Source organism: Cebidichthys violaceus, unplaced genomic scaffold, assembly GCF_023349555.1.
Source record: "Cebidichthys violaceus isolate CVI_PGR_0920_01 unplaced genomic scaffold, fCebVio1.0.p SCAF_10, whole genome shotgun sequence".
In the NCBI taxonomy this organism is placed as follows: Eukaryota; Metazoa; Chordata; class Actinopteri; order Perciformes; family Stichaeidae; genus Cebidichthys; species Cebidichthys violaceus.
Window position 1 is genome coordinate 13,981,140 of NW_027176263.1, and position 26,963 is coordinate 14,008,102.

Sequence of the window (26,963 nt, forward strand, 5' to 3'; positions counted from 1 at the left end):
GAGTCCGCAAGTCCGTAGACGTTGGACTGGGCCATAGACTCGCTGTTGGAGGGTTTTGTAACCCACTTCAACGCCACGCTAATTGGATGCTGACACTCCATGGGAAGTGGGTAAGGAGAGGGTGTAACGGCCCGACTTGAATTGATGATGTTGACCAGGCTAGTGAGCAGCGGGGCAGAGACCTAAGCCTCCACTTCTGCCTCTCCATTTTCCACTGTCTTCTGCTTTCTTTTGTCTCCTCCTCCTGCTCCTCCTCCTCCTCCTCCTCCTCCTCCTCAACTGGACGCTTCACATGCTCAGTCACCTCAGCAGGGGGCGCCTCCTCTGCATCCCTCATTGCCACGCTTGTGTCCTCTTCCACGCACAGATTGAACTGCACAAACCCAAACAAGGCTCCTTTAAATATCAAAAGGATTTCCCCCCAATCAATGGCTACTTCACGATCCCCTTCCCGTGACAAGTAATCGCTCCTTAGAGTACTTTTAACGCCTTTGAAAGAAAACGATAAAGATTATATTTAATTCATACACAAACTGGAATCGCCAACTGCCTCAGTCCCCTTGTATTTAGCTGTTCTCCCTCTGAAATGGCACAAGAGTTATGACTCAGCAGCACGTCGGGGAACATGTAAAGTTAAGCCGATGTAGGCCCTAAAAATACATTTGAACATAATGGATGCCTTAGCCTAACGTATTAACAATAAGGATAAACTAAGGATGACCCCGTAAATCACAAGATAAAACCCTAAGCTGAGCACAAGAAAACAGAAGATAACGACACAGTACAAGCGTGGAACTCCAAGTGACGATGCACTCTGAGCTATAAAGGTCAGCCTCTGGAGGAAAAATAATACACGATGGGTGAAGTAAATCTTGTGGTTTCCCGATATTGAGGACAACAAAAAACATTTGCTTTGCTTTGTCAGCGACTAAAGAGGCACTACATTTAAATTGAATAATGACAACAATTTACATAGTTTTTTGGGGAAAACAGCCAATTTTTTGTTTAAATTTTTTTTAATTTAGTTTATATTCACAGAATTCAGGTATACAGACAACATACCAGTTTTCAGTTCTATGTCTGCAGATATTGGAGGTCTACCTTCAGGTGCAGTCACACTTTACCAGTGGGTTTGAAGCCCCCAAAAATGGCACATGGATCAGCCTTAGTTTTGGAAGACTGTTAAAAACTCTGTGTCAAAAACGAGGTGCATTGTGTCGGTGCCAAGGATGGGTGGTTCAAGGCTATAGCACCTTTCATGATAAGCGCGGGGACAATAACATCTTCCACTGGAGTTTCATCAGCGGCTAATTTGAAAGTGATGTTGACCCAGCCGATACTTTGTCCAGTTTTTGCAGTGATGTTTATAGTTTTGCTTGCTATTTCCCTATATGCTCAGATAGCGTCTGTGTAAATACACACACCCACAAATTAATAAAAACGACTATATATTTAATGTGTATTTTAATTTTATTATGGTGACAATTAAGCATTAAATGATTTTATTTTATTTATTCAAGCATTTAATAATGTAATTAGCTATGTATTTTAAAACCCTCCATAGCATGTGTCTCATATATGACATTTTAAAGGGGGATTGGACTTTGGAAATGTTTTCTTCATTTTACAGTTTGACTTATTTACACAATTCAAATTCATTTTTGTTCTCTCTAAAATACAATTTGCTATTATATATATTATAATATTATTATTATTATTAGTTATTATTTTGATTATCATTCATTTAATGTATTATTTAACATTTAATCATTTTCTTTTACTTATTTATGTATTTTCATTGTTGTTTTTGTTGACAGGCTGACTGACTTAATGAATTCACCAGAACGTAGCTCTTATTTTGAAGTCAGTTCTTACACGTTCTTGAGGTAAATGCCTGCTCCATAAATGAACAACGCATTCAAACAACGTGCGGTCTGGCTTGACGGATGGTTTTTTGTTTTTTTTTTAGAAGTGGAGGCTGGCTCGACCGCAGTCCACGTGCAGACAAGGTGAACTGCAAATAAACCTACTGTGCATATTAAAGACTAAGTGTTAAAATCCCTTTTCCCCGTCAGTGATCCGGAACCACCCATCCATTTCCTAATGAGATTGTGGAATATTTCACCGAGGCTGGAGGAAAGCACCAGTTGTCTGCTGGTAACAGGCGATGGAAGACCCCCCCCCCCCCCCCCCACCGTTAGCTCGGAGCCATCCTGGCTTCACCTCCAGAGAGGCTGGTCCTCATGCGTTCATATGCATGACAGTCTGTGATACGGGGGCTACGTCGACTCCAGTCACTGGCCAGCAACTGTCACACTACTCTCACGAGTGTCAAGTTACACAGACAACTAGCATGCAGCTTCGGGTTGTACATTTCACAATAAAGGTCTCATTGGCAATTCGTTTACAGTGAAAGGAGATGAACACAGAATAAACTACACAGGAGGATTTTTGGAGGATGTACATCTTTTTTTCGGAGGCTTTTACTTACATGTTCTACATGCCAGAGTCCATAGAGGACATCTTACTCATTCTCTCACATGTATTGTCTATAAAAAGACTACATTCAATCACTGCATTTAGTGTACCTGCGTGCTTTTGTGTTAAATGAATTGATGCAAATCATAAAATGTATTTATCAATTAAATTAGTCTAAATAGCCACATTGCACTAATGACTTAACTCTGAGCTTTTATTCTTAAGGCAACACTGCACAACTTCCTATTTAGTTTGAGCTAACTGTGGCTAGCTTGAGGCAGCTCTTACTCTCAGCCCCGACAAAACACAAGTCTCTCGGTTTGGCTGGCAGGCTACGGAAGACAGCTGAATACGACCAGTACCGAGTGATGATACTAACTGACCGACTGTAACAAACCGAACAGTGTTTCTTTGAAAATATTTTACGCTGCGTCGGTACTTGCAACACTTGCTCTCGCTCTGGTTTAGCGCATAGGTTTGGTGAGACTTTAAGTGGTGGCGTGCACATTTGCGGCAGGGTAGATATCGTTAATTAAAGCGAAATAACGGACTCGGGTTTTTTTTTTTTGTTGGGTGAAATGTACGGTTAGTACTACGGTCCTTTTGAGGAGGGTGTCCAACAGAGCTGCAGCCTTCTCCTCAAGAGGCGAGGAATGCAAGCTGAGCATCAATGTTTCACTGGGGCAAGTGGAAGAAGAGGATGGGAGCCAATAGTTCTTCAAAGAGACCCGTTTTCGATGAAAAGGAAGATGGTAAGTGACGGAAAATCCCTACCGAATACAACACCACTATTTAATTAAGAGTTACAGTTGTGTTTAACAACATTTCATGTATTTCGTGTGCTTATTTTGCGCTATCTTTAAAGTTAGCGCTAGCTTGTAATATTGGCATGTGTCGCGACACCGACGCTAAGTTGTCAAAGTTTCCTGCTGTGAATTTAAATGTCGATAGAAGAAGACTGTTGCTGTTTCGACTACTGGAGTTAATCCTAAACGACGAAGAAGAAGAAGTGTGTCGCGTGCATTTAAACAAAGGCTGCTTCTGTGTGAAGGAAATGTCGTCGAGTCAAACTTCGGCACCAACAGACGACTATACTGTCTGTCCAGTGTTGTTTATCCAGAGGCTAAAATATGCTAAGTGACGCCCACGCAGCGTCCACTGACGAGCATGCAAAACAAGTTTCCACTTCAAATTGGCTCACGTGCGGATAAAACGAGAGAAAAGTGCAACGTTACCGCTCGGTCACAGCGGAAGATATCTGCTGCCCACAACTGTGGGGGAAATGTCTGACTGAACTCTTTGAAATGTGGACTATTTGAAGACAGATAGTTAATTGCATAATTAAGACAAGATTAGTGTCACGCATGGAAGTAATGCTAATTCATGATATCTTGTCAGTGTCCGGAGTTATAAGCTTCTTTTGAAGTGCACTCACTGAATCTCCATGATGGACTACAAAAAAAATGTATCTATGTGCTGGCCAAGTTACAGGCAAGAAACAAACTTTGAGTTTCAAAAAAAAGGAAGATATAGGTCATTTCACTGCAGGGATGTGGTCATATTGCCCCTCTCTCTCTCTGTGTGTGTGTGTGTGTGTGTGTGTGTGTGTGTGTGTGTGTGTGTGTGTGTGTGTGTGTGTGTGTGTGTGTGGTACACACTCCTACATGCAAGGATAACCTCATTAAGATTGTAGCTGTTAGTCAATGGCCTTCAAGAAGTGTCCAGCTCTAGTTCACAGGACTATCAAAGGGAGTGTGTGTTGAATAGAACAGGGGTGGCCCTCTCACCCTTTAACAGCGGCTGATTAAAGCCCACGTCATTTAATGAATTGAGGCTTATTATGAGAGTTTCTGTTGCCATGGCTGTTCATGTTTGATTAATGTGGGAGAAACCTTGAGGTGCTGGGGGGGGGGGGTCGAACCTCTCCAGGCTGAGATGGTGCGCTTCTCCGCTTTGTTCGTGCTGAATGTGGAGAGAGGAAGAGAGGAGATACGTACCATCTTTATTATCAGACAGAAGTCAATTTCCACACCCTCCTATCATCGATACGGGGCAGGTGCCACTTACGTATGACCTGCAAAAAAAACCCCAACCACCTAATTACAGCTGCCCTGCTTCAATTTCCGCCGGCTGTGTCAAGAGTCTGGTGCATCATCATCTTTGCTGTCATACCTGTTTCCCCCCCCATCATGCTGCATAGGTGCATAGCTCGAGGTCCGCCGTGCTCTTTGCTGCAAAGGTGTGATTGACGTGACAAGAGGAGGCGTGGAGTGAAGTGTCCGTCTTTCAAAGGCCCCGGTGCGCTACGTCGTCTAGATGTCTCCCACTCGCCCTCCCCCCACCCCCCGCCAGGTCTCTCGGAAACAGTATCTCTCTCGGCTTCTTGGAAAACCGGCGTGTGGCCTACATTAGGCGGTAATATTAGAGCAGCGTTTGGCTCAAAGGGCCGCAAACATAATCAAGCGGTCAGGTTGATGTGCAAGCGTAGCTGCCATAAGGGCTTTTTTGGCAGATAGTTTGATTAGCAAGGGGAAGGCTGTGGAATTGATTGAGGTGCACATCCTGCTAGTCTCTGCCTTTTCTTTTGTTTTTGTTCCTGAAAACTCTGACAACAGTAGTCTGTTGTCACCAATAGTCTGGTCTATTAGATGCTTCAGCATTTCTGTTATCATTTGAGAGAAGTCTCTTTTGCTTCTGTTTTGGCTGCTAAATTACTGAACAAAGCTTGTGTGATTTCAAATGTGCTGGACTATTTCTGGGCCCGGCAGGCAACCAGCAGAGACTGTACGAAGCCACCGCGTTCAGCCATGAAAATAATTCAGCACAAAACCCCAATAAAACCATAACATGCTGCTCAAAGGTTGGTGTTGTTCCCTGAGTTCGGACGGCCAGCAGCTCCTCCCTGTTTTGAATGTTTGCTCTGTTTAGCTATAAACTATATGGCTGTAGCCTTATATTTACCATTCATATTGAATTATTCCTTTAAAATGAAGCAGTGCATACTTGGGCCCCTTCGTTGCTGGTTATTGTTGAACACAAAGACTTAAAAGTGAAGATTCTACATTTCCAGTTTGTTAAATTTGTAGGATTTTTTTTAAAAATTAGGAAAAAATAAACTTTATCTTGTGCTGTTCTTTTCTTTTCTTGTCATATGACCCCCTCAGATTTATCTTGTGACCCTTAAGGGGGGTGGGGGGGTCCACTGTTAATGCCATGTCCTTAGGGAACAATGATGAGCCGTGAGCAGCTGTGTGTCCGGAAGACAACTGCGACACACAAGATTAGTCAACAAATTGCTTGTTCAAGACATTTTTCGATTTGCCCCCAGCCTCTTCAATGTAATATTTGGATTCTTGACTGCTGGTCAGAGTACAAGCACAAGTGAGCCTGAGACGTCACACGTGGGCCTAAATAACATGTTGGGGGATATTGTCAATATTTTTTTAGAATCTTTGCAGACAATCACTTGTGGAAATGATCAGTAAATAAAGCAATCATTAATGAACATGAATGAGATTAACTCAACAAAGTTTGTAACTCGTTCTGAGCTGAATGCCTGAGTGTAGGGACCGTTCAGTTTAACTATTAACCAGCCTCCGCACAAAGGAGCGCTTCATCTTCTCCCCGAGTCCTCATCTGAACTTGGAACGGCGCTAATTCGTCGCTCTCTGAAAGAGGCCACTTGTTGTGTACAGCGTTCTTGGAGGGAGTGCAGAATTGACAAATCCCTGCTTTAATTGAGCATGGGCACAGATTTTTTGGTGTACTTGTTATTTTTTGCTCCAAAGGACTTTACGAAGTGTGGGCGATTGTGCGCGACGGGAGATGCTGTTAATTGTGTTGTCTTTTTGTCGCGCCGCTCCATTGTCGTGTGCATTTGATCATCCTTGTTAAGCCAAAGGCAAATTTCCACTTCTGTGGACGATAAATTTCTATTCTATGTGTGTGTGTGTGTTTGTGTGTGTTTGTGTGTGTGTGTTTTTTTGCCTGAATGTCTGAGTGTGAGCGTGACTGCTCTTCCCGTCAAGGATAAGTGTATGAGGCAATGAAAGCAGATTTGGTTGAGGATAAAGATAGACGCAGAGAGAGAGAGAGAGAGAGATGGCTGATTGCTCGCACTGAATACTGAGGCGCTCACTTTCTTTCATCTCCGTTACAGACGCTCAATTTCTCTCACTCTCTTTGTTCATCGCAACTTCATGGCCGCCTGCAGCTACTGGCCTCTCGCCACAGCAGAGGTGCCGCCATAATGGGTCCAAGCAGTGGCGCGCAATAGGTGGGGAACACCGCCTCGGTCGCATGGCCGTCATCTGATCTCAAGAGTGTTGAGTAGCTCCCCCCTGTAGAAACATAACGCTTGTAATTGTATGTTTGATTGAATGTAAAGTATTAAACTGTCGGCAATCTCTCAAAATAAACGAAAGGCCTTTTATTTGTGTTCTAAATAGCATAATCACAAACAAAAAAACTAGAAAAAAGGCTACATTTTCTGAGGAAACGTTGCAGTTGAACTGTTGAAAAATAGCTGAAATATTCAACAAATTGAATTTAAAACACAATTGCTGAAAGAATTTGAAATGGCAGTTAAAAGAAAAAAAAGTTGGAAGTGTCAAACTGAAAGGAGTCGAAGAGCGCACCCGGCTTCTCGTTTCGTCGGAAGTTCAAGCACTGAAAGAAGTTGAAGCGTCAGTCGATATGTCGTTGATGAATCGATCTGAAAATGACAGTCAAAGTGGAAAAGGTAGCTGGTCCTCTGGCTGCGCAAATCTATTCCAACCTTGTGTTGAGACTGTCGCGAATTCGCATTGCTGCCGTTTTGATGGAAAATATTCTCAGGTGAGTATTTTGGACTTTTGGAGTCGTTTATTCTTCGCGCCACCGGTGTGTACAGACCTGAAAAGATATTGTCCATATACATTTTAATTGACCAATTTAGCTCACATTTATGAAGATACTACAATACATTCAAACTTGATGTTTCTCCAAATGATTCCAGCGTACTCATTACATTTGAAAGTGGTGTTTATATTTCTATTCAACAGCTGCACAGGTGGCCGTTGATTATAGTAATGACAAACTGCTGGTGAGTCAGGTCTGACAGTGTTTTTACATCTGACTGACTGCACCTTCTGCTACCGACAGCTTTGTGTGGGCTCTGTTTCACAACAGACATTTTGACTAGTGAAAATAGGAACCCACAGGTGTTACTAAAAACACTGATGATGGCTCCGTTCCATTCGACTGTCCCAGTAAGGCCACGGCGACCAGGACCCCGACGCTGAAGCAGCCAAATGTAATTCAGCTGTTTAGGGCTGCAACAATGAATCGATTATTAAGAGCGTTGGCAATGAATTTCATTATCGATTCGTTGTGTCGCGCGATTATTACGCCACTCAATAAGTCGCGAAGATATTTGAGTATTAAAAAAAAAAAGTTGAGTTGAGCGTGGAGCAGAGCGGAGGTAGAGGAAAGATGATCAACAGATTAATCGATTATTAAAATAATCGTTAGTTGCAGCCCTACAGCTGTTATTAATTTTCTGATTGGCCCCTGTGCCTTTTTCTACCACGACATGTCCAAAGCTGTCAATCACATCTTACTGGTTGCTTTTTTCTCATTTTAGAACAAAATCCTTTTCTTCCACTTCGGATACAACACCTCTCAGTTGCGTTTTGTCCGCCCCTCCGGTCTTATGTAACCTTGTTTGCTTCCGGTTGATGCACAGGTGATGACAGTTGTAGCGGCTCGAGTGCCAGGGCGCCTTCAAAGAGATGAGCTTGGTTCGATGCTGAGGTGACAACAGAGGGAAGAAAGGTCGCTCTTCCTTGTTGAGCTGTGTGTGTGCAGGGGGGAAAGGAATCAGGACAAGGGGAATGCAATTGAAGTGGGCTTAATTGGGTTGAGGAGTGTTTGCTGATTGTTTTGTCTTTCCTCCCTGCTGCATTTTGCGTGCTCCCGACCTTTCGGAGCGAGGTTTTATTGTCGACCATCAATCTGCCCATCGTGGGAAATTAAAGTGCGGAATTAATAAGAGCGTCTAATAAAGCAAACACAAGTGATGCCTCTTAGGCCAGCTCAATACCTGGCCCTCGGGTCGTACAGGTCTTTTATGGAGAAGTACATAACTGCTTATAGCCCCGATTCAGTTAACTCCCACTGCTTTGATTACTGAGCTAGATTCATGACGGAGGGAGGAGAAGCAGCTCCCTTTGCTTCACCAATTCCTGGGGGAAACAGAATGGAACTGTAACTGTAAGTACTCTCTCACTGCGCACGTGCTTAGGCAACCTCGTAGCAAATGAGCAGGATGAAGACTCAAAGTCAACACAAGTTACATGACAGACTGACAGATGTAAAACTCTCTGTAATCCTTTCATTATGGTGTGTGTGTGTAGTATCCGACTGTGTTTGTGGGGAGGCCTCTGCGCTGTATAGTGAAACAAGCCCTGGGGTCCTTGCGTTGAATCTAGCAGCCAGTCCAGACCCGATTATATCCCATGGAAACCAATTAAACCAGTTTTCAGCACATCTTAGCATCCCGGCCTTGTTTTGATTTCTAAAATTGTTGAAATTTTAAAGAACAGTAGTCTGACTGGGTGGCTGTGTGACTTGACTTTTGGTTAAGCGAGGTCAGAGGTAAGTGACTGTGTTCCTCACGGTGCTGCGAGAGGACAAGACCTTTCCTGACGTCAGATTACTGCACCACTCTGCCACTGCTGTACTTTTCAATGCAGAGCTCTAAGCTCGCTTGTGGGGTTTGTCACACTCGCATTACGATTACATGCACACAAGAAACAAGGCTATCGGGAGGAATCGGGTTACGGAGGGAAATCGGAGCGCTAACATGCGTGTTACTGTAAAACCTGTGTTTACATGCAATTGGTCAGTAATCTGATTTCTCCCCTACCCCCGACTGTATTTGGATTCATATTTTGGATACTGTTATGCATCACTACAAATAATATTTACTTTGTTCCAGCTGCATAAAACAATACTTCCTCTGTCATGCACAAGTGTTTTTGTTAAAAAAAAAAACGAACCTGTTAAATGCACCCGTGGCTTAATCCCTCACCCCAATTACATGACATTTAAGATCTGTTTTTCTTCATTGGGAAACCGATTTGTCTCATTTACATGACATTTAAGATACCCAATTACTTCAGACAGCCAACAGAAACCAGGTCACTTCCGCACATGCAAACACACTGACCGACTGATGGTGCACAAACACATGCATCCACACTCGGCCATTCTTGAAATGCTCTCCAATGAATGGCCGCTGAAATGTGACACTATTAAATGTGACAGAGGCTCCTCCTCTCCAGCTGCCGTTGCACTCTCGAGGGAGTGTGTATGCAAACAAACCTCCGGTCAGCGGCCCATAGAAACACTCCCACTGCTACTTCCAGGTGTCAAAAGAGATGCGTCTCAGCCGATTTAAAAACAACAAACAAACAGGAAAAAAAGGTGTTGTGTAACAATGAAAGGGGGATTTGAAATGTGGGTTCGGCCTGAGGCGTCATGTGACCGCACACCTGACTGGTGAACTCATTATACAGCTCCGGGGCATGTCCTAAATACCTGTGAGGACAAACAGAAGTCAGGTGTATCCGGGCAAGGACGCAGTGTGTCCTGCACGTGCTTCAAAATGGAGCTGCCAAAGGGGAAAGAAACAGGCCACAGTGTCCATTTCCTCCCACCTTCAACACACTCTTTTTCTCTTTCCCATACACTGATGATATAAGTCCTCTATCCTCTGGTTAATGCATGCCTACAACATATGTTTGCATTTTAAAACGCGTCACTGAAAATGACCTTAAATCGGGTCGCTGTCTTGAATAATTTGTTCTGTGTTCATGTCAGCACAACTGTGAATATGCATTATTCAGCCTCCAGTGTACTTTTCACCCTTGAAAGGCTAAAAAGTAAAGAGTGCAAAACTCAATACCTGAGCTGTATAGAGCTGCATAGTGTTTACGGTATACCATCGCCAGCTTTCTTTTCTCTAAAAGACTCTTTGTGACTGCTACTCCACCTATCCCTCCCACCAGGCTCTAAATAGATCCCTAATGTATCCCTCTGTGAACAGTTGAAAGGTTACTATGGCATTCTAACCCTGTAGCGTGGTCTATTTCTACCCCACGATGTGTCACAGCCCAGTGGTTTGGGAAACTACACCGGAGATGCATTAGAACGGTGGGAGCAGTTGGGGTTGAGTGTTGAGATGCGGTTCTTTAAATTGGATGAAAAGGTTTGAAGCAGGAAATTTGGACCCACTGAACAGCTGTGCACATGCTGTAGGTGGTTCTGCATGATGTCACATGCGTGTGTTTAATGTTAAGCAATATGGTCGATGGTGTAGCCAGACATATTTCCTGCCGCATTGTACATGATAAGAATCCAATGTTTCTCGTAATGCTCCCGAATAAAGCTAGTGCTAGCATGTTGGACTCAGTCAAGAACACTCATAAGACGGGTAACATTGTGCATGGTAAAATGGAGAATATCAGGGTTCCCACTCTTCCTGGAACACCTGGAAAACGGTTCACCAATTTTCCAGTTGTTGAAAACACACGGAAAATGAGAGGAACAGTAAAATGTCCTGGAAAACCTTGTGTTGTCCTGGAAGAATATTTCAACATTCTGTCCTTAAGCTGAGAATGAACTAGTCTATCAGACTATTATCTCCCCAATTTTTCACGATTATGTTAACGTTCAAACGATAGTTTATGGACGAGAGTATTTTGGTTATGTTGTGGAAACGTGAGCACACGCCCGAGTCACACCATCTTGTTTTAAACAGTTGTATAGTTGTTAAATTGGTTAGCATGTTTGGTTCACTCTAAAGTTGAAGTAGTTGCTAGCTTGTTTTTGTGATTGGATTCTGGCGAGGACCAAATGTGTGTGTTGGGCCTTGTCTCGAGAGTGAGTGGGAAGCTGGGGTACAAAAATAACGAGTAACATATTGTTACTCGAATGAAATGGAAAGATTGTCACAGCCAATACTTGATTGGAGCTGGGGACCAGAGTGGGCCGTCCCTCCCCTCAGCTTTAATGATCATGCGGTGGCTGACCTGGTTTCAGGCTGCTGCTGTGGGACGATGACCTTTTTGAGGAGTTGGTCTCGGCTGTCCAATTAATCCATGGCTTTTTCTCCCCACTGGAGTAACTTACACTAACACTTCAGATATGACGACATACGATAGCTGGTCCACTGTAAAACCCAGCACAATGCCTTCCCTGTGTTTTTATTAATGAGCCAAAACATGATGAATACACAATGTGCCGATGCTTGCCCAAGAGTTGTGAATCACAGTGAATTAATTATGCCAATGCAGGGACTCGAGGATGATGTGGCGGCTCTGCAACGACACACACACACACACACACACACACACACACACACACACACACACACACACACACACACACACACACACACACACACACAAAGGGACACATTGCTATGGTAACCTCAGAAGTTTTCACACGGTCCAGATGATGTTTCTTTGTGACAGTGCTGTGCATGCGAGTGTCCCCATGCTGCAGTGCAGAATCATCCTCTGAAGTGCTCTCTTTCTTGCTCCCTCTTCATCTTGACGGCCTCTTAGATGTGCGATACAGCCTCCCGTAGTGGCTGCTCTGTGCGTAGAGGTCCGTCTTCACGTCTCCTCTCTCATTCTCAGCGACACGGCTCGCCGTTACTGGAGATTTACGTGACGCCCGCGCAGCCTTTTCAAGCCTCATTGAACTTTACAACTACATGACGCTGTGTTTAGGACTGGTTTTGGTGTGTGTGTGTGTGTGTGTGTGTGTGTGTGTGGTGCTAAAATATAGTATAAATGCACAGGGTGTACATGTGCAGATGGGTCAACCAGTGGATGTTACTCTTCTATGAGATACAAAAGGTTAAAGTTGTAACATTTTAGATTTCGGTCCTGGTTCATTCGGCGACACCCGTGTTTTTCTGCAATTAAAAGCAAGCCACATTTACTATTACCTGTTCCCACACTCCAGGAGGAAACTCTGCTTTAGCACTAATGGTGGTGGTGATGTACATCTAAGCTGGTTTGCCAACCACCAATAAACAAAAAGTGAGAAGTAGAAGCAGAGTGAAGCGGCACCGCGATCGGCACCGCGATCGGCAGGGCGACGGACGCGGCATGTTTTTACGCTGGACACTATGTCGGCATAAATATCCCACAATGCTGTGCGGTAGTAATGACGTTCATAACAGACAGTGGCTGACAGATCTCTAAAGTCTTCAATGTAAGTGTAAGAATGAGATTACATTTTGCGAGAAGTAATATGTTTTTTAAAATGGGTTTAGACTTCATGATTCTCACACATCATGGTTTTGTCACATGGGGCTGGCACAGGTTGCCATAGTTACACGTCTCCAAGGCTTTCAGGAAATGATAAAAAGATACAGACAACTGTTTATTCCCACAAAAAGTATTTAATATGTAGTACATAGTGCACTGCCTGGCAACGCAATTTCGCTGAAACCCACTAAAATTAATACAGGTATATTCATACAGAACTTTAAAGCATTTAAACATGTTCTATAACAAACACAAGCATCAACCTGGAAATTAGCATGATCTGTCTCCTTTAAAGAGACATGACCGGTGCACACTTCCACACAGGTCCGTGTCGATGGGGCTATGTGAGTGATGGATGCAGAAATAAACCGGTATATCTGCTCAGGCAGGAAATCGGTATCGGTCGGCAATGAAACGCCTAATAAAACTTTGATCGTTGACATGTGCGTCCCTGATCCATACCCTCCGATCGATCTTCTGGCACCGGCGGTTCAAGTTCATTCTAATTTGGTGAGTAACCTTAGCAACAAGGTACGGCGTATAAATCACATGCCCTGCTGGTTGTTTTCGAATAAAGGTTCATCACATTAGTGAGGCACACAAACACAGCCAGGGGAGAGAAGAAAAAAAACAAAAAACTGGCCAGATCAAGCCTTAATGGCTGCTTACATTTTCCAGCGGTGTGACTCCTTTGTGTCATCATAAAAGCAGATGAAGATAAACAAAAACAAAAAAAACACTCTCATTAATGCACAAGCAAGGAGACTCATAGACAGTGCAACTACATGACAGTCCGCCCGCAGGGATCGTGGACTCCCCCCCGCTGCCCACATCTCCCCGTCCTTCTCCAATTATCAGCTGAGATCCATAGCCGCAATCGTCACGCCTGTAAAGACTTTGAGCTCTGTGGTGTTCATGAATATTCATGCAGTGCTCTGTTTAGAGAGGCCGCAATTAGACTGTATTAGTGCCCTGGCGTAACAAGGAGAAAATGATGATGATGGCTGCTCTCCGATGATAGTGATTTAAGTAAACAGACTCGTCAAAACGTGCCCCCCCCCTCCTTCAGCGTGCCGCAGAGCAACATCTAGCATTTGCTGCTTGCCACCGGTTCTGGAGTAGACCTTCAGCAAACGTATAAATGTTTTGGGTAAACAGGGAAACGCCGTGTTTCAATGAGGCGGTGCTTCTGGTTTTTCCCACAAACAAGCAACGCATCTGTGGAAATGGAAAAAAAATTAAAATAGCATTGCAGTGTGGATTGTTTCCTCATCCATATTGTTTTTTTTTTTATTTTTATTTTTTTTTATTACAGTCGTCTGCAAACACGCCGTTATTTGTGTCTCCAAGAGCACGATCTGAAAACGACTTGCAATCAAGCCCCCCCCCCCCCCCCCATACACACACACACACACACACACACACACTAAATAAAGATCAAAGAAGATCAGTGCAAGGTCAAGATCAAGATGGCCTGTAACCACAGAGCTCAGTCTCTCAAATCGCTTGACAAATGAAGAAGCAAAGCGTCTTGGATTTACAGTGAGCCGAATCGTACAGTCGGTCTCATCTGCCTCTCGATGCATTCGATTGGCTGCTCTGTATCAAAGACTCCAGTGTGTCCCAGCAGCAGCTTGTCTACTACAGGCCATGAAGTGTGGCTTACTACTGCGATAAAATATTCAGGAATCACGTGGGAGAAGATGCTGCTGTAAAGCAAACAGTGTTTTCTTCCTCTCAGAGCAGTTCTTACCATGATCCTCGCGGCGTCACACTCACGCTGAAGTGTCACATGCTCTCAGGCCCGGATCCTTGCGCAGGCGTCTGTATAGAAACACTGTAAACCATGACATTGGGCTAAGAGTGGACCATCGCCGAGCGGCACGGCTGTTATGTGCACTGTAACAAACGGAAACCTGTCAGCGAAATCTGAGAAATGGATTGTACACAGAGGCAGACAGCGGCAGATCGGATTAGAAGCAGAGGCGTATTCTCCAAAGACCCGGAGCAGGAAGGGATCGATGTTAGGAGGTTTTTTGATCCCGGTCCAAGCGGGCTTCATCCACACGGGGTGCACTCACTCAGTGTGATTTGATGGCCGGGGGTCACGCTCTAAATGTACTCCGCATTAACATTTCAGAGTCCACTTCTTTGTGTTCTGTGTCAAACTGCTTTACATTTAGAGAGGTATTATACCTCACTCAAATATTCATAAATGACCAATATTCAGATTTGTTTCTTTGTAATTGAAAGGATGATTCGTTTGTTGCCAGTCATTTGCAAACTTTGTATCCGTCTGCCACATTGTCGCAGGTAGAAACTATATTTGTTAAAAAAACAAAGTGGTCAATAATCAGAACACCTCGATGTCGATCCTGTTTGTGTTTCTGGTGTTGGTTTTTCCTCTTATTGATATCCTTTATTGTTTGTTTTGTTTATTTGAACTCTGTCTCTTGCACTCTTTCCCAGTTTATACTGCACAATTAAAAAAAAAAAAAAAAAAAAAGAAAGAAAAAAAACCTTGGCCGTTGCATGTTCTCTCCATGTTTGTGTGGGTCTCTTCCAGATGGTCTGGTTTCCTCTGGAAGGTAGAGCATCTGGTGTAAACCCATGCTAAATCAAATAGGAGGATCAGAGTAGAGTACAGAGTACAGTAGAGAGTACATTAGAGAGCATGTACTTTTACTTGAAGAATGCATCAGGGCTGCACTGAATATAGCTCGAAGCGTCGTTCATAACGTTGACATCCGAATTCTAAATCAATGCTGCACAGGTTGTTTTTTTTGGCATGTCTATTCATTCTGTAAATATACTAACAAATAGAAAATATCACAGGTCCAGGCGGGTCGGTAACGAGCAGTGTTCAGAGTAAGTTATTTATATCTCACAGAAACATTGTTCCATGTATCGTGGTGGTGTATATGTTGGACAATAAGTAAAGACGTGTTCACTGTAGTGTCCAAAGTGTCTCCATTACATAGTCTGTCCATCAGAAAGCAGCTGGAAACTTTTCCAACTGTTAAATGTTCTGCAGCTGCGTCTTGGTTACCATCATTTAATCACCAAATGTAAAATGATAAGTGTATGTCTGTTTATGTTATGTGTTTATGCATAAAAAATACTGAATACTAAACTGCAAGCTGCATAAATGGATTCTTAGTGGGATCTCTTAAACATTCTCAGAACTGATTGAATTCAGTGTTAAAATATGTTTATGTTAATATGTCCTTAATGGAGCGGTCCAAGTACCCATAGAGAGTATTTTGAATAAGTAGAATGTGCGTTGTCATTGTTGAACAGTACTCAGAGATTCCTTTCACTTTTCAAACCGAGCATAGACAGGAAGGAGTGAGTGGAACAGTCACTCTGGTTTTTAAATGGATGTATTTTTTTTATGTTACGGTGACAGAACGTCAATTTCTGTCTTCCCCTGAATTCCGCCCCATCAGCACAACCCTCGGCGGCCGTGAATGGATCGAGCATGGCGAAGCCGTGGCTCCGTCGTATTAGGTGGTATCTCAGAGATCAATGTGCTCAAGCTCTACTGACATCAAAGGTATTAACCCCCCCCCCCCCCATTAGGATAGTGCTTTGCCTCCTCCTCATTCCTCGCTAGCATCCCAGCTCAGCTTGATGCGTCCATTGTCAGGTAACAGTGGAACAGTATCATTGGTTCACGTTTGTTGTTCATGTGGGGATCCTCTTCCTGGGGCCTCTTTGAGGAACCCACGGGTGAAATTAGAGAACCGCGTAGTGGAGAACGAGATGTCATAGGTGGTGTTTTTGATTTTTTTCCGAGGAACATGTCAACTCCTCATCTGCTGCTCTCGCAGTGGGCTTGAATAAAAAACCCAATAGAAGTGCAGTTATTTTCTCCTCTAGATCACTTCTGGCATGTTCTCGAAGGGAAACCGTTTGGTGCTTTTGGGGGGGTGAAATGGAAGAATGATGTATCTCACCACTCAGAATCACAGAATAAGAAATGAGGGTAATACATCAGATGTTCACTCATCCATGAAAACAACACTGATTAGCTCAAGATGGAGCTGCAGTAAAAACTCGACAACAAAACGGCAATGTCATAAAAGAATGAGTCCATTTAACTTTTCACAAGCGAGCGACGTTGCACGAATAAAACAAAACTCTCAACCTTGAAAGCGCCGAGCGTCTGTTGGTGGTGAACCACTATCTGAACTGCAGGTACTTGTACAAGTTGAACTCATGATTCATCAGCATCTGCGCTCCCCTCCCCTCACACAACCCCATTTGTGCCGCGAGCGGCGGCTCTGATGGTGATTAATAAAGAACGTCTCATGAAAATTACATTAACTTAGGATTTATAATTAATGCCTAAATACGACTATATAGAAACTTTGCGCTGCACTCTAAATTCATGTTCGTTTTCATACATTTATTGCCTTTAGTGTGTGTGTGTGTGTGTGTGTGTGTGTGTGTGTGTGTGCGTGGCCCCCCAGCAGTTAATTGCAGTCTTTTTGTTAACTATTAATGACTCTTGTCTTGTAATGCCGCAATTTCTTTTCATCTCTGAAGGATTGATACCATCCCGGTCTGCGGACGGTGAGCTGCAGATTTGTATTTGTTTAGTCTTCCGTTCTAAGAGGTATCATGTTGAGGGGAATTGCTTTGAAGGGCCGTCTCTCCAGAGCCCTCTGCTCTTCAGTATTTCCCAGGGTATAATTAGCAAGGTTAATGATCTCCATGCATAATGTATCTTAGTGGTCTTGAAGGTGTCCTCCGCGTGGTTCACCTTGCCGAGCCTTTGTTCTCTTCTATCGTCCACATTATAAATGATTGTATTGTTATTGCCTTATTCTAGATCTCATATCCCATACTGTACTCTGGTATATTATATTTTATCATGTTGTACTGCTTTACTACATAATGTATGGTATTATGTTGCTATATTAATACAGATAAACACAAAGGGTCGTTACTTAACATTAATTGGGTGTACTTGCTGATTTTGCTGCTATTTATCACCACTTTACCTCGTAACTTAGTCTTCAGTTGCTCTTTTATAGTTTCTGTTTTGGCTTATCTTATCTTGACTTATATTATCTTATCTTGGCTTTTATTTTATATTATCTTATCTTGACTTATCTTATCTTGACTTATATTATCTTCTATCTGATTTTGACTTGTCTTAACTTTACTTATCTTATCTTCTTTCTTATCTTGACTTATCCTATCTTGACTTATATTATATTATGTTATCTTATATTATCTTGACATATCTTAACTTGACTTATTTTATCTTGACTTATCTCGTCCTGACTTGTCTCATCATACTACTCTACTTATCTTTTCTTATCTTCACAATCGTCATAGAAATAATAGGCTGTTCTTTTGATCAGTTTGTATAAAGTACCGCCATTTTGTTTACGTAGCTGGCCCCGGCCGTGCATGCGTGTCGCCATGTTGAGAGCCGTGTGGAGTCAATCTCTCGATGCATACATTCTATAGATAAAATTTCACACCTTTAATCAATCGTTTTGATCATAAATAAATTATGTATTCAATTAATTTATTTGGAAAAATTCTTAACATTTATTGACTGAACGGATATTCGTAGAAAATATTTACAGATGTTTTTAATAATGTATTTTGAATATGCGCTGGCCTTTTCTCCATAACAATGCTTATGGGTAGTGTAGTATTTAGAGAAAACTTCAAAATTTCTCAGAAAGGAAGCTAAAATAAGTATATAATAAAATACTGGTGGCTATAACATGCAGCTATAGGATTATTAAGTTGTCTCCTGTGTCTCTAAGTAAAGTGATGTTGAGGACATCATTACAAGTACTACGTAGAAGTAATTGACTTATTTTACTGAGGTCTGAATTGTGCCTTTGGCTCTATTAGAGGTTCTAAGTGCATGAGCACACCCACTCTCAGACCCTCTCAGACTCACACTTTCAATGCCCCCTTGACACGGGCTTTGTGCCAATACCAGCCCCCTCCACGGGAGCCAATCACCCAGTGAGGGTCCCCAGTGGAGCCTACTCAGCGTTTTGTCCCGGTGTGTCAGCAGCTCCCAGCCCCCACAGAGGTAAAGATGTCGTTCTCCCACGGTCTCCACGGCAGATCAAATTCACTCCACACTCCACGCTGCACTTGTCTGAAGGGTTTGGCCGTAGTCTTTTTGTGCAACATCCACTGAAACCAAACTGAAATGTAGTAAAACACACAGGACGTGTTAATAGAGTCCATGTGTAAAGAGAGAAAAAACACAACCTTCAACGCCGCCGCTTAATAATAAAGCATTTGTGCCGCTCTCTGTGAACCCATATATCGACTGAGCTGCAACACTTCACCCCCGCTGTTTGACTCCTCCGGCCAGTCGGGTCCAGCGACGCCCCATTTTGGGATTTGAGTCGGTGTAAAAAGCCTTGATGCGGCGGTTTAGAGGAAACGCTGCGTCCACTCTAATTATCCCCTTAGAAATCTCTTTTTGATGGTATCCTAAAGAGTAGCTTCTTTCACCGGGGGGGGGGGGGGGGGGGTGCATTTGATTTATTCCCATCACCCGATGACTCATACTTTGAAGGAAGTATTGTGATACTGGGGACAATCGATGTAAGAAGAAAGAAAAAAAGTTGATTTGGTGGTTAATTGTGCTCTGTGTCAAGTAGAATCAGTGACGTGCAGTGAGGTTCATGGCTGGTGAGGCACTGACACTACATAAGTCAGATTTACAAATATATGAACCCAATAGAGTAGCTTAAATCACCATTCAATTGGTCAGCCTACACATTGACTACTGGTTGTTTTTCATACTTGATATCAGCATTCTTTACACACACATAGGTAAGGTACATATTTGATTCTACCGGGAGCGTGTGCGCCGCGATCTGCCCCACTGGCCGGTGTGTTGTACGATGTTTAAGTTTAGTCTACATGACATCACAGTACGTTGATGGTGGTGTAGTGGTAGTGCTTCTGACTACCGACCCCCCCCCCCACAATGATATGAGTTTGAATCCCGTAAATATGATTTATTTATATTTATATATATATATGTGTCTTCTTTTAGCTGTGCTACAGAGTTCTTCTACGTGACATGTGTTTGCACAAAACAGGCTCCAAAGACGTTTATGTGTTTTTTTACCAACTTTATTATTTCAAAGGAAGAGCAACGTGCTCTCTTCCTGTTTCAACACAAACAACATGCAACGTTTCAAACTCGAGTGGACTCGTTTTCTCAAAAGACTCTCCAACGTGGAATCCGGTATGTTTTGACCAAAGACTGTAAATGAGAAGGTTTGACACAAAACTTATCAATGCGGCATTCACGAGGACAGCTACGTGTTATCTGCCTATTTGCAACAGCTGCCGTAACTCTGACAACAACAGAGCATTCGGCTGAAGGTCACCAGTTAACAGGGTCCCTAGTTAAACTGTTACACCGGCCTGCCCCAGCGGCCGGCCGGCCTGCCTGTCCCTGCCTCCCCTGACCGCACGTCCGTGAGTAAAATCATATTCCAACTCTGCCATAGTCCATTACACAGGTAGGCCGAGGCCGAGGGATTTTTTTATTTTTTTTTGTCAATACTTGTTGATACTCTTTTTTTAAGCTGTCCTGCTGAATAATATACTGTACGATATTCCTGCTGCCTTTGTGGTATATACGAGGCTTCATCTATAACAGATTTCTGTCGGGTTTGATATTTTACTGCACACAGAATTGGCTAAATAAGACGCTTAATAAAGAGACACCATAGGGTACACTTTTCTTTATTTTTAAGATGATGGATTGAGCGTTTCTCCTCAGATTCGCAGGAGTTGCTGATGATATTTGTTTTGTCTGGAGGCTGATGGATCTCTGGGGGTAAAGTGAATATTTACGGATCAGGTTCTGTGAACTGCAATCAGTTGCTGATTTTGCTGGAAAGCAACACATCTTGTTCCAGCTGAATTTGCACAAACTGCCGCTGGTCTGTCCTCCTCATCTGAAATGAGGAACCGCTGGCTCAATGAACCCTCTGCGCCGTATGTACAATCGTCCTCAAATTTGTCTTCATCTCTTTTTAATACCTCTAGGGAAGCCTCGTTCACGGCACAGCGTCTCCTTGCGTTGGCACCGGGGTGCAGCCAGAGCCGCACCATGTGAGAGGATTAGCCGTGTACAAGAGACAGAGCGGGGAGAATCCACGCTGGATTAGTTTCCAGACAAAAAACACGCAAACTACACTTTGTGTCTTTTTGTGGGGGTTTACCTCCCCGCCCAGCCTGGGGGGGCGTATAGGTCAGCTGGTCTGCCTGGGGGAGCCCGGTGTGTGCCGTCGTCTCTCATGATCGTTCCTTGTCTACATGGACGGGGGGGCTGAGCAGATTGGGATGTGGGCTTCAGAAGCTGAATGACTTTTAAGGAGGAGCTGCATGAGTTAGCGACAGGCCCGCTGCGCTCACATCTGCCTGTGGCACTGCTGCGCGCGCACACACACACACACACACAGCAGAGGCAAGTCTCAATCAGTAATGCAGAGGACCAGGGGGAGGTCGGTCGCTGGTAGCTCATCAGCCCACATTCGTACGTGCAGCACATAGTAACACGGTGACTGATTTCTCTGGTTTAAATCAGTACCAATGCACAAAAAAATCATTTACACAACAAGTCTAAACCTTATATTAGAAAACACCTAACCACCACTGCAACTGTAATCATAACTTAAGCAATTAACTGTGTCTCTACAAGCTGTAGCAAGTGAGAGCTTAAAGCTAGCAACTGTCATCACTGGCTTCACATGTCTTGTAAAATGCCAAACAGAGTGATTTGCTAGTACTGGTTAGTACCACTGGGCTGTGATTGGCTAGTACTGGTTAGTACCACCGGGCTGTGATTGGCTACTACTGGCTAGTCCCACTGGGCTGTGATTGGCTAGTACTGGCTAATACCATAGAGATTTCAGAAAGCTAGCTAGCTTGCTAATTGCTAACTGCTTATAACCCTAACAAATTTTATGCTGAGCCTTTAGAGTTTCCACCCCTCCACAATTAGTTAAATTAACAGAAAATGTAAATATATAATTTGTTGCATTACATTATCGTGTTTTTTTCTTTTTCCTCTTTACAAGATCCGTCCCACCCAACCAACCTCCCTCTTAACATTGAGTTTAAACTCTGTTCCACATATCGGACGATTCCATCAGTAAGCAGAGCACACGCACTGAAAACACAATGAACCAAAACAACTGACAGTGCCATTACACATATTGATATAACAAAACAAAGATGATTGATTGCGGTGCCTTGAGCTGGTTGTTTTTCAGAAATAAGTCTTGTCTGTCTTTGCCTCCGCTCAGTAGTCTTGTCTGTCTTTGCCTCCGCTCAGTATTCATACAGGATAAACTGGAGATCCGAATTAAAGATTTTCGTTTAGAGATCATCTTTTTTAAAATTTCTTCTTGGACAGTTACATAAATTAACGCTTGCAGCTGTTTATCTTGATAATACATGTTCCTGGCTTTATTTTTTTGTGACATACAGTAGCTATAACTCATTTTTTAAAATCATTTTCAGCTCTGAATGTTTTATGTGTCATGTGTTTCAAGTTCTGATGTTATGATAAGACATTTTCATTAATGTCATTAGTTCAACAGAGCCCTCATAAAGTTATGAGAGGAAAGAACCGTGCAGCAGGCATGATCAGATATTCTTAAACCACTAATATGTTTTCCACTGCTTTGATTCTGTACTCCAGCCAATTGGATTTGATATGAATCGGCGACTATTGGGTCGAAGTGCAGATTTTCAGCTTGACGAGTGTTCAACTCCGTATCGATTGAGCAGTGCAGCGTTCGAGAGATGGCTCTGCCAATTGGTTGGTGCACCACTTTGGTCCAGGCTAAAAAACTATTAGATGGATTGCCGTGCAATATTTTGGACGGACATTCAAGGTCCTGAGAGGATGAATCCTACTCTGTGATGATCCCCTGACTTTACCTCGAGCGCCACAGTGAGGTTAACATTTTTAGATTTTGAGCGAAATGCATCCTCCTCTATTAGATGGTTTGCCATGACATTTGGTACAGATATTCATGTTCTCCTGAGGATGAATTGTAGTAACGTATGTGATACTTGTCCTTTTCATCTAGCGCCATCATCGTGTCCTAATGACAGGTATACTTTGTGTTTTGTGCTAATTAGCAAATGTTGGTATTATTAGTTAACATTTTACCATTACAATAGCATGTTATTGTCATTGTGATCATTGTTAGCATGCTAATCTTTTTGTGCATTTGTGTCAGTCCAGCCCAAGTGAGCGTGGCTGTAGACTCGCTAGAAATACATTCTCCTGTATCTCAACAATGTAGGATTTACACTCATTTAAAGCCAACAGCACCACAAACAAGAGTTTAGTCATGTGAGTGGTACGGCATTGGTTGTGCTGCTGCTAACTGGCTAGCTCCTTTAACAGCACGAGCAATATCGCCTGCTGGGAGGTCCTCGGCTTCCTCTCGCCCTTGTTCTCCTCTGGATTGGCTGGAATCAGTTGGCCCCTTTACTCCCTCCTCCTCCTCCTCCTCCTCTTCCTCTTCTTCACTTTGTGCCGGCATGATTTTTAAAGTCATCACTGCTGCAGCTAGCAGCCTTAGTCTTGTTATTTTGGACCATGCAGAAGGAAAGTAATACCTAGAGACAAGATAACCAAAGACCAAGTCAGTCTCCTGACCTCCGTCGAACTTAGCATGTGTTGCCAAAGACCAGGCTGAAAACAAAAAAAATCCAAGCAAGTAGTGAAGATGCTTGTAGCACTGGCCTGACAGAGCACCACCAGGGAATTGTCTGGGTGTGTGTGTGTGTGTGTGTGTGTGTGTGTGTGTGTGTGTGTGTGTGTGTGTGTGTGTGTGTGTGTGTGTGTGTGTGTGTGTGTGTGTGTGTGTGTGTGTGTGTGTCGTAGACTTCAGCCAGTTATCGACTGCAAAAGGATTTGCAACTAACAATTAACTGCGATGACTTTAAGTTAACTATCTCAATTACTTTCTATATCCCATAAAAGCGCGGGGGGGGGGGGGCGACGACGACAACTGTGTAGACTGCAATTTTTGCATTGTTCACGTTATGTCGATGTGAACACCATCAAATTCATGCTTCAAGTCAGCACTCTAAAGCTCATGGTTAGTCCAAATCCAATGCAGGGCTGCAGGGCCGAAACAGTATCAACTGTGTCACTGTGCTAATACTTCACGATTGCTACATATCCTGTTCCTTGTTTCATAGCTGAACCCCACGCTGACTGATTCCTTCTCTCACTCCCTTCCTGTCTTTTTCCTCACAGTGAACTTTGATCACTTCCAGATATTACGGGCCATTGGGAAAGGGAGCTTCGGAAAGGTAATGTAACCTCTATTTTTTTTTTTTTTTACTCAGTGTGTGTGTGTGTGTGTGCGCCTTTAGTCGACCTGCACAGTCATTATCTCCGCTGAAGAATCGGCGAAGGCCGGGAGAGATTACACTTCAGCTCTCATGACATTACGGCGCTTAAGAGATAAATAATGATTCTATTTTAATAATAGTTATAAATGCGGCTTATGTAATTCCTTCTGTGAAGTCACTCAGAGGAGAGCCAATTTACTTTTCATCTCATGCCAGCCGACCCGTTCGGAGTTTTGACCCCACTCCTCCATTTAATTACAGAGCGGCACAATGCTGTGGCCGCGTTTGTCAACGTGCTCTGCGGTAGGGCTGAATGCAGCAGGGAGGAAAACTTGGCGCGTGTGTGTGTGTGTTCTGCATATTGTGGAACCAAATTACAGCAGCCCTTTTCAAGCTTGTCTCAGTTGCCAATATCGTCATTGGTGGCCATTGTTAAAAAAAACCAACAGACATTTTGGAATAAGTTTCAGGGCAATTTTTTAGATGAAGGATTCCTTTTGTGTTCCCATTGAATGCCTGTATGAGACTTCAGAAATGAATTCAGGGCTGTGTGTGTGTGTGTGTGTGTGTGTGTGTGTGTGTGTGTGTGTGTGTGTGTGTGTGTGGGGGGGGGGGGGGGGGGGGGGGGGGCAGTCGGGCTCCAGAGATCGGAATAGTTTATCTTCATTTTGAATCCCAAACATCACGGCTAATATTTGTTCATTACTCTGGTGTCTGCGCACGCCTTTTTGCAAATTCTTTCTGCTTTGCTCTCCTCAAAAGACAAATCTTTTTTCTTCTTCTCCAAAAACACGTTCCTCCGTTATATGGGAAGTCATTGCCCGATGCTGAATACATTACCATGTGAATTTATGTAAATTGTTTTACTTATTGCTTCGTTCCCTCAAGCGGCTGCCACTTCCCTCTTGATACTGAAGGGGAATCTGCAGCAAGCCGGGAAATACGCCCCATGTAGGCCTTGCCTCAGAGACTGAAGTTTTCTTTTTTACACATTAGATTATTGACATTATGTTTGGAATAAACGCCACATGGAAATAAATGTTTATTTATGTTTTTAGTTTTGAAATGTGAACGTAAAGAGCTTGAGATATGGTGCTCTCCTGGCTAAGAAAAGATGCAGGGAGAGGCGCGGTTCTTGTCCGAGAGCTGACTTCCACTTATCTGCATCACAGTCATGTTCGCACACACACTTTGATGCAGACAAACTGCACTCGCGCAGTCGGCCAGATGCTCAGAGAGACGTCCATATAAAGTTTGTCCTCGTCGGAGGTCATCCTGTCTGTGTTTTTCTGGCCTACTGTGGCCACAAAACACTCTGCGCTCCCTGCTGTTCCTGAACACTTAACAGCGTGACTCTTTACCTCTCCACTGAACACACAGAGGCCTTGTTGGTGTGCGTTAGCGGGGCTTTAGTAAAGAAGATGGGTAAAACTCGACCTCCAGTCGGCACAGAAGCAACACAGAACTATCATTTAGAATAACAACACTTCATTTTTGACGCTTTGCATAAATGTCTACTTTTTGCACCCAAAACAAACCACATCGTCTTGATGTTACATTATTATTTACTCAATGAAATGTTGCTATAATGATCTATATTAGTCTAAAATGCTGTTTGAACCATAATAAAATACAAAAGCACGACATAAAAACAGTGGTGTGTGAGAGAAATGTAAAGAGTGGTGCACAGAACGTAGAGAGGTGTTTACCTCACACTGTAGCGCTGTGAAACATGATCTGTGTAATACAGCCTGGGTAGGCGCTCTACCCTAACTAAATGGGCTCTTTGGTGTGTGTGTGTGTGTGTGTGTGTGTGTGTGTGTGTGTGTGTGTGTGTGTGTGTGTGTGTGTTAGAGAATGTGCGTTGCTCTTGCACAGTGGGGACTCGTGAGGTAGGCTGGAGCTGAGAAAGAAGAGGCTATGAGAGGAAACCTCCTCCGAAAGCCATCTGCAAACCTGGCAGGCAGACTCTGGTTTTACTTAAATTCTCGGCATTTCTCGATTCGTTTTTGTCTCTCCTTTTTGCTATACGTACAGTATTAGGGTATGAATCTTTCTCTACCACTTTTCTTGCCCTCACTCCTTCAACTACAAACACGTCGCCCTCAAACCGCCCTTTTTAGATGGGCATAAAAGTCAAAATAATCTAAACCTTTCAGGGCCAGGCACGGAGTCCCACCCCGCCTCAATGTCACACTTGGCCCAGGCAGCCAATTAAGTCATGGAAGAAGCGGGATTTACTACTTCACCACTGCCTTCCTGTTTTAATTCCGATAGATGTGGTAGGGCTAGCTAGCTAGTTGGCTATAGCTGTTGGGATGTAAGAGAGCTATTGAGTATGTAAAGGAGTGAGTGTATGCATTGTCCATTGTCCGTTAATAACGTATGAGGTTTTTTTTTGCACGCGGTCCCGTCGCACCGCTACGTTTTGCCTGAGCTGCTTTGCCGACGTGTTGATAAAGCGGATGCGTCTTGGTGTGATCAGCCCCGGAGTCATCGAGTCACATTTCCAGGTTGCACTCCGGGCTTCTGTTGCATCTGCACCACTTGACACGCCTCAAAATCAGACTGATAAAGGTTACCAACCACAGACTGTATGTAAAGATGGACGGCATGACAGCTCCCCAAAACATATGGAGGCTAGCTGCAGTATAGGTCATAAAGCCCCCACGTTAGCGGATGGGGCATGGGCCAGAATAGAAAAAGATGTATATGGATGTAAGTTGAAGCATTTTTCTGATTAGTTTGGTTTTAATTAGTCAT

At 43.4% G+C, this 26,963-nt stretch overlaps 1 protein-coding gene across 2 annotated transcripts in view; it reads left to right on the forward strand.

Moving 5' to 3' along the window:
- Positions 1–2,784: 2,784 nt before the first annotated feature.
- The window catches only part of LOC137884780 (serine/threonine-protein kinase 32C), a 69,167-nt gene continuing 44,988 nt past the window's right edge, over positions 2,785–26,963 (forward strand). For both annotated transcript variants that reach the window (XR_011104770.1, XM_068726794.1), the window contains exons 1-2: positions 2,785–3,230; positions 24,103–24,158. Coding sequence is in view for 1 of the 2 variants with exons in the window: in XM_068726794.1 (XP_068582895.1) it covers positions 3,149–3,230; positions 24,103–24,158 (138 nt within the window). In the remaining variant the exon portion in view is untranslated. The remainder of the gene's footprint in view (positions 3,231–24,102; positions 24,159–26,963) is intronic.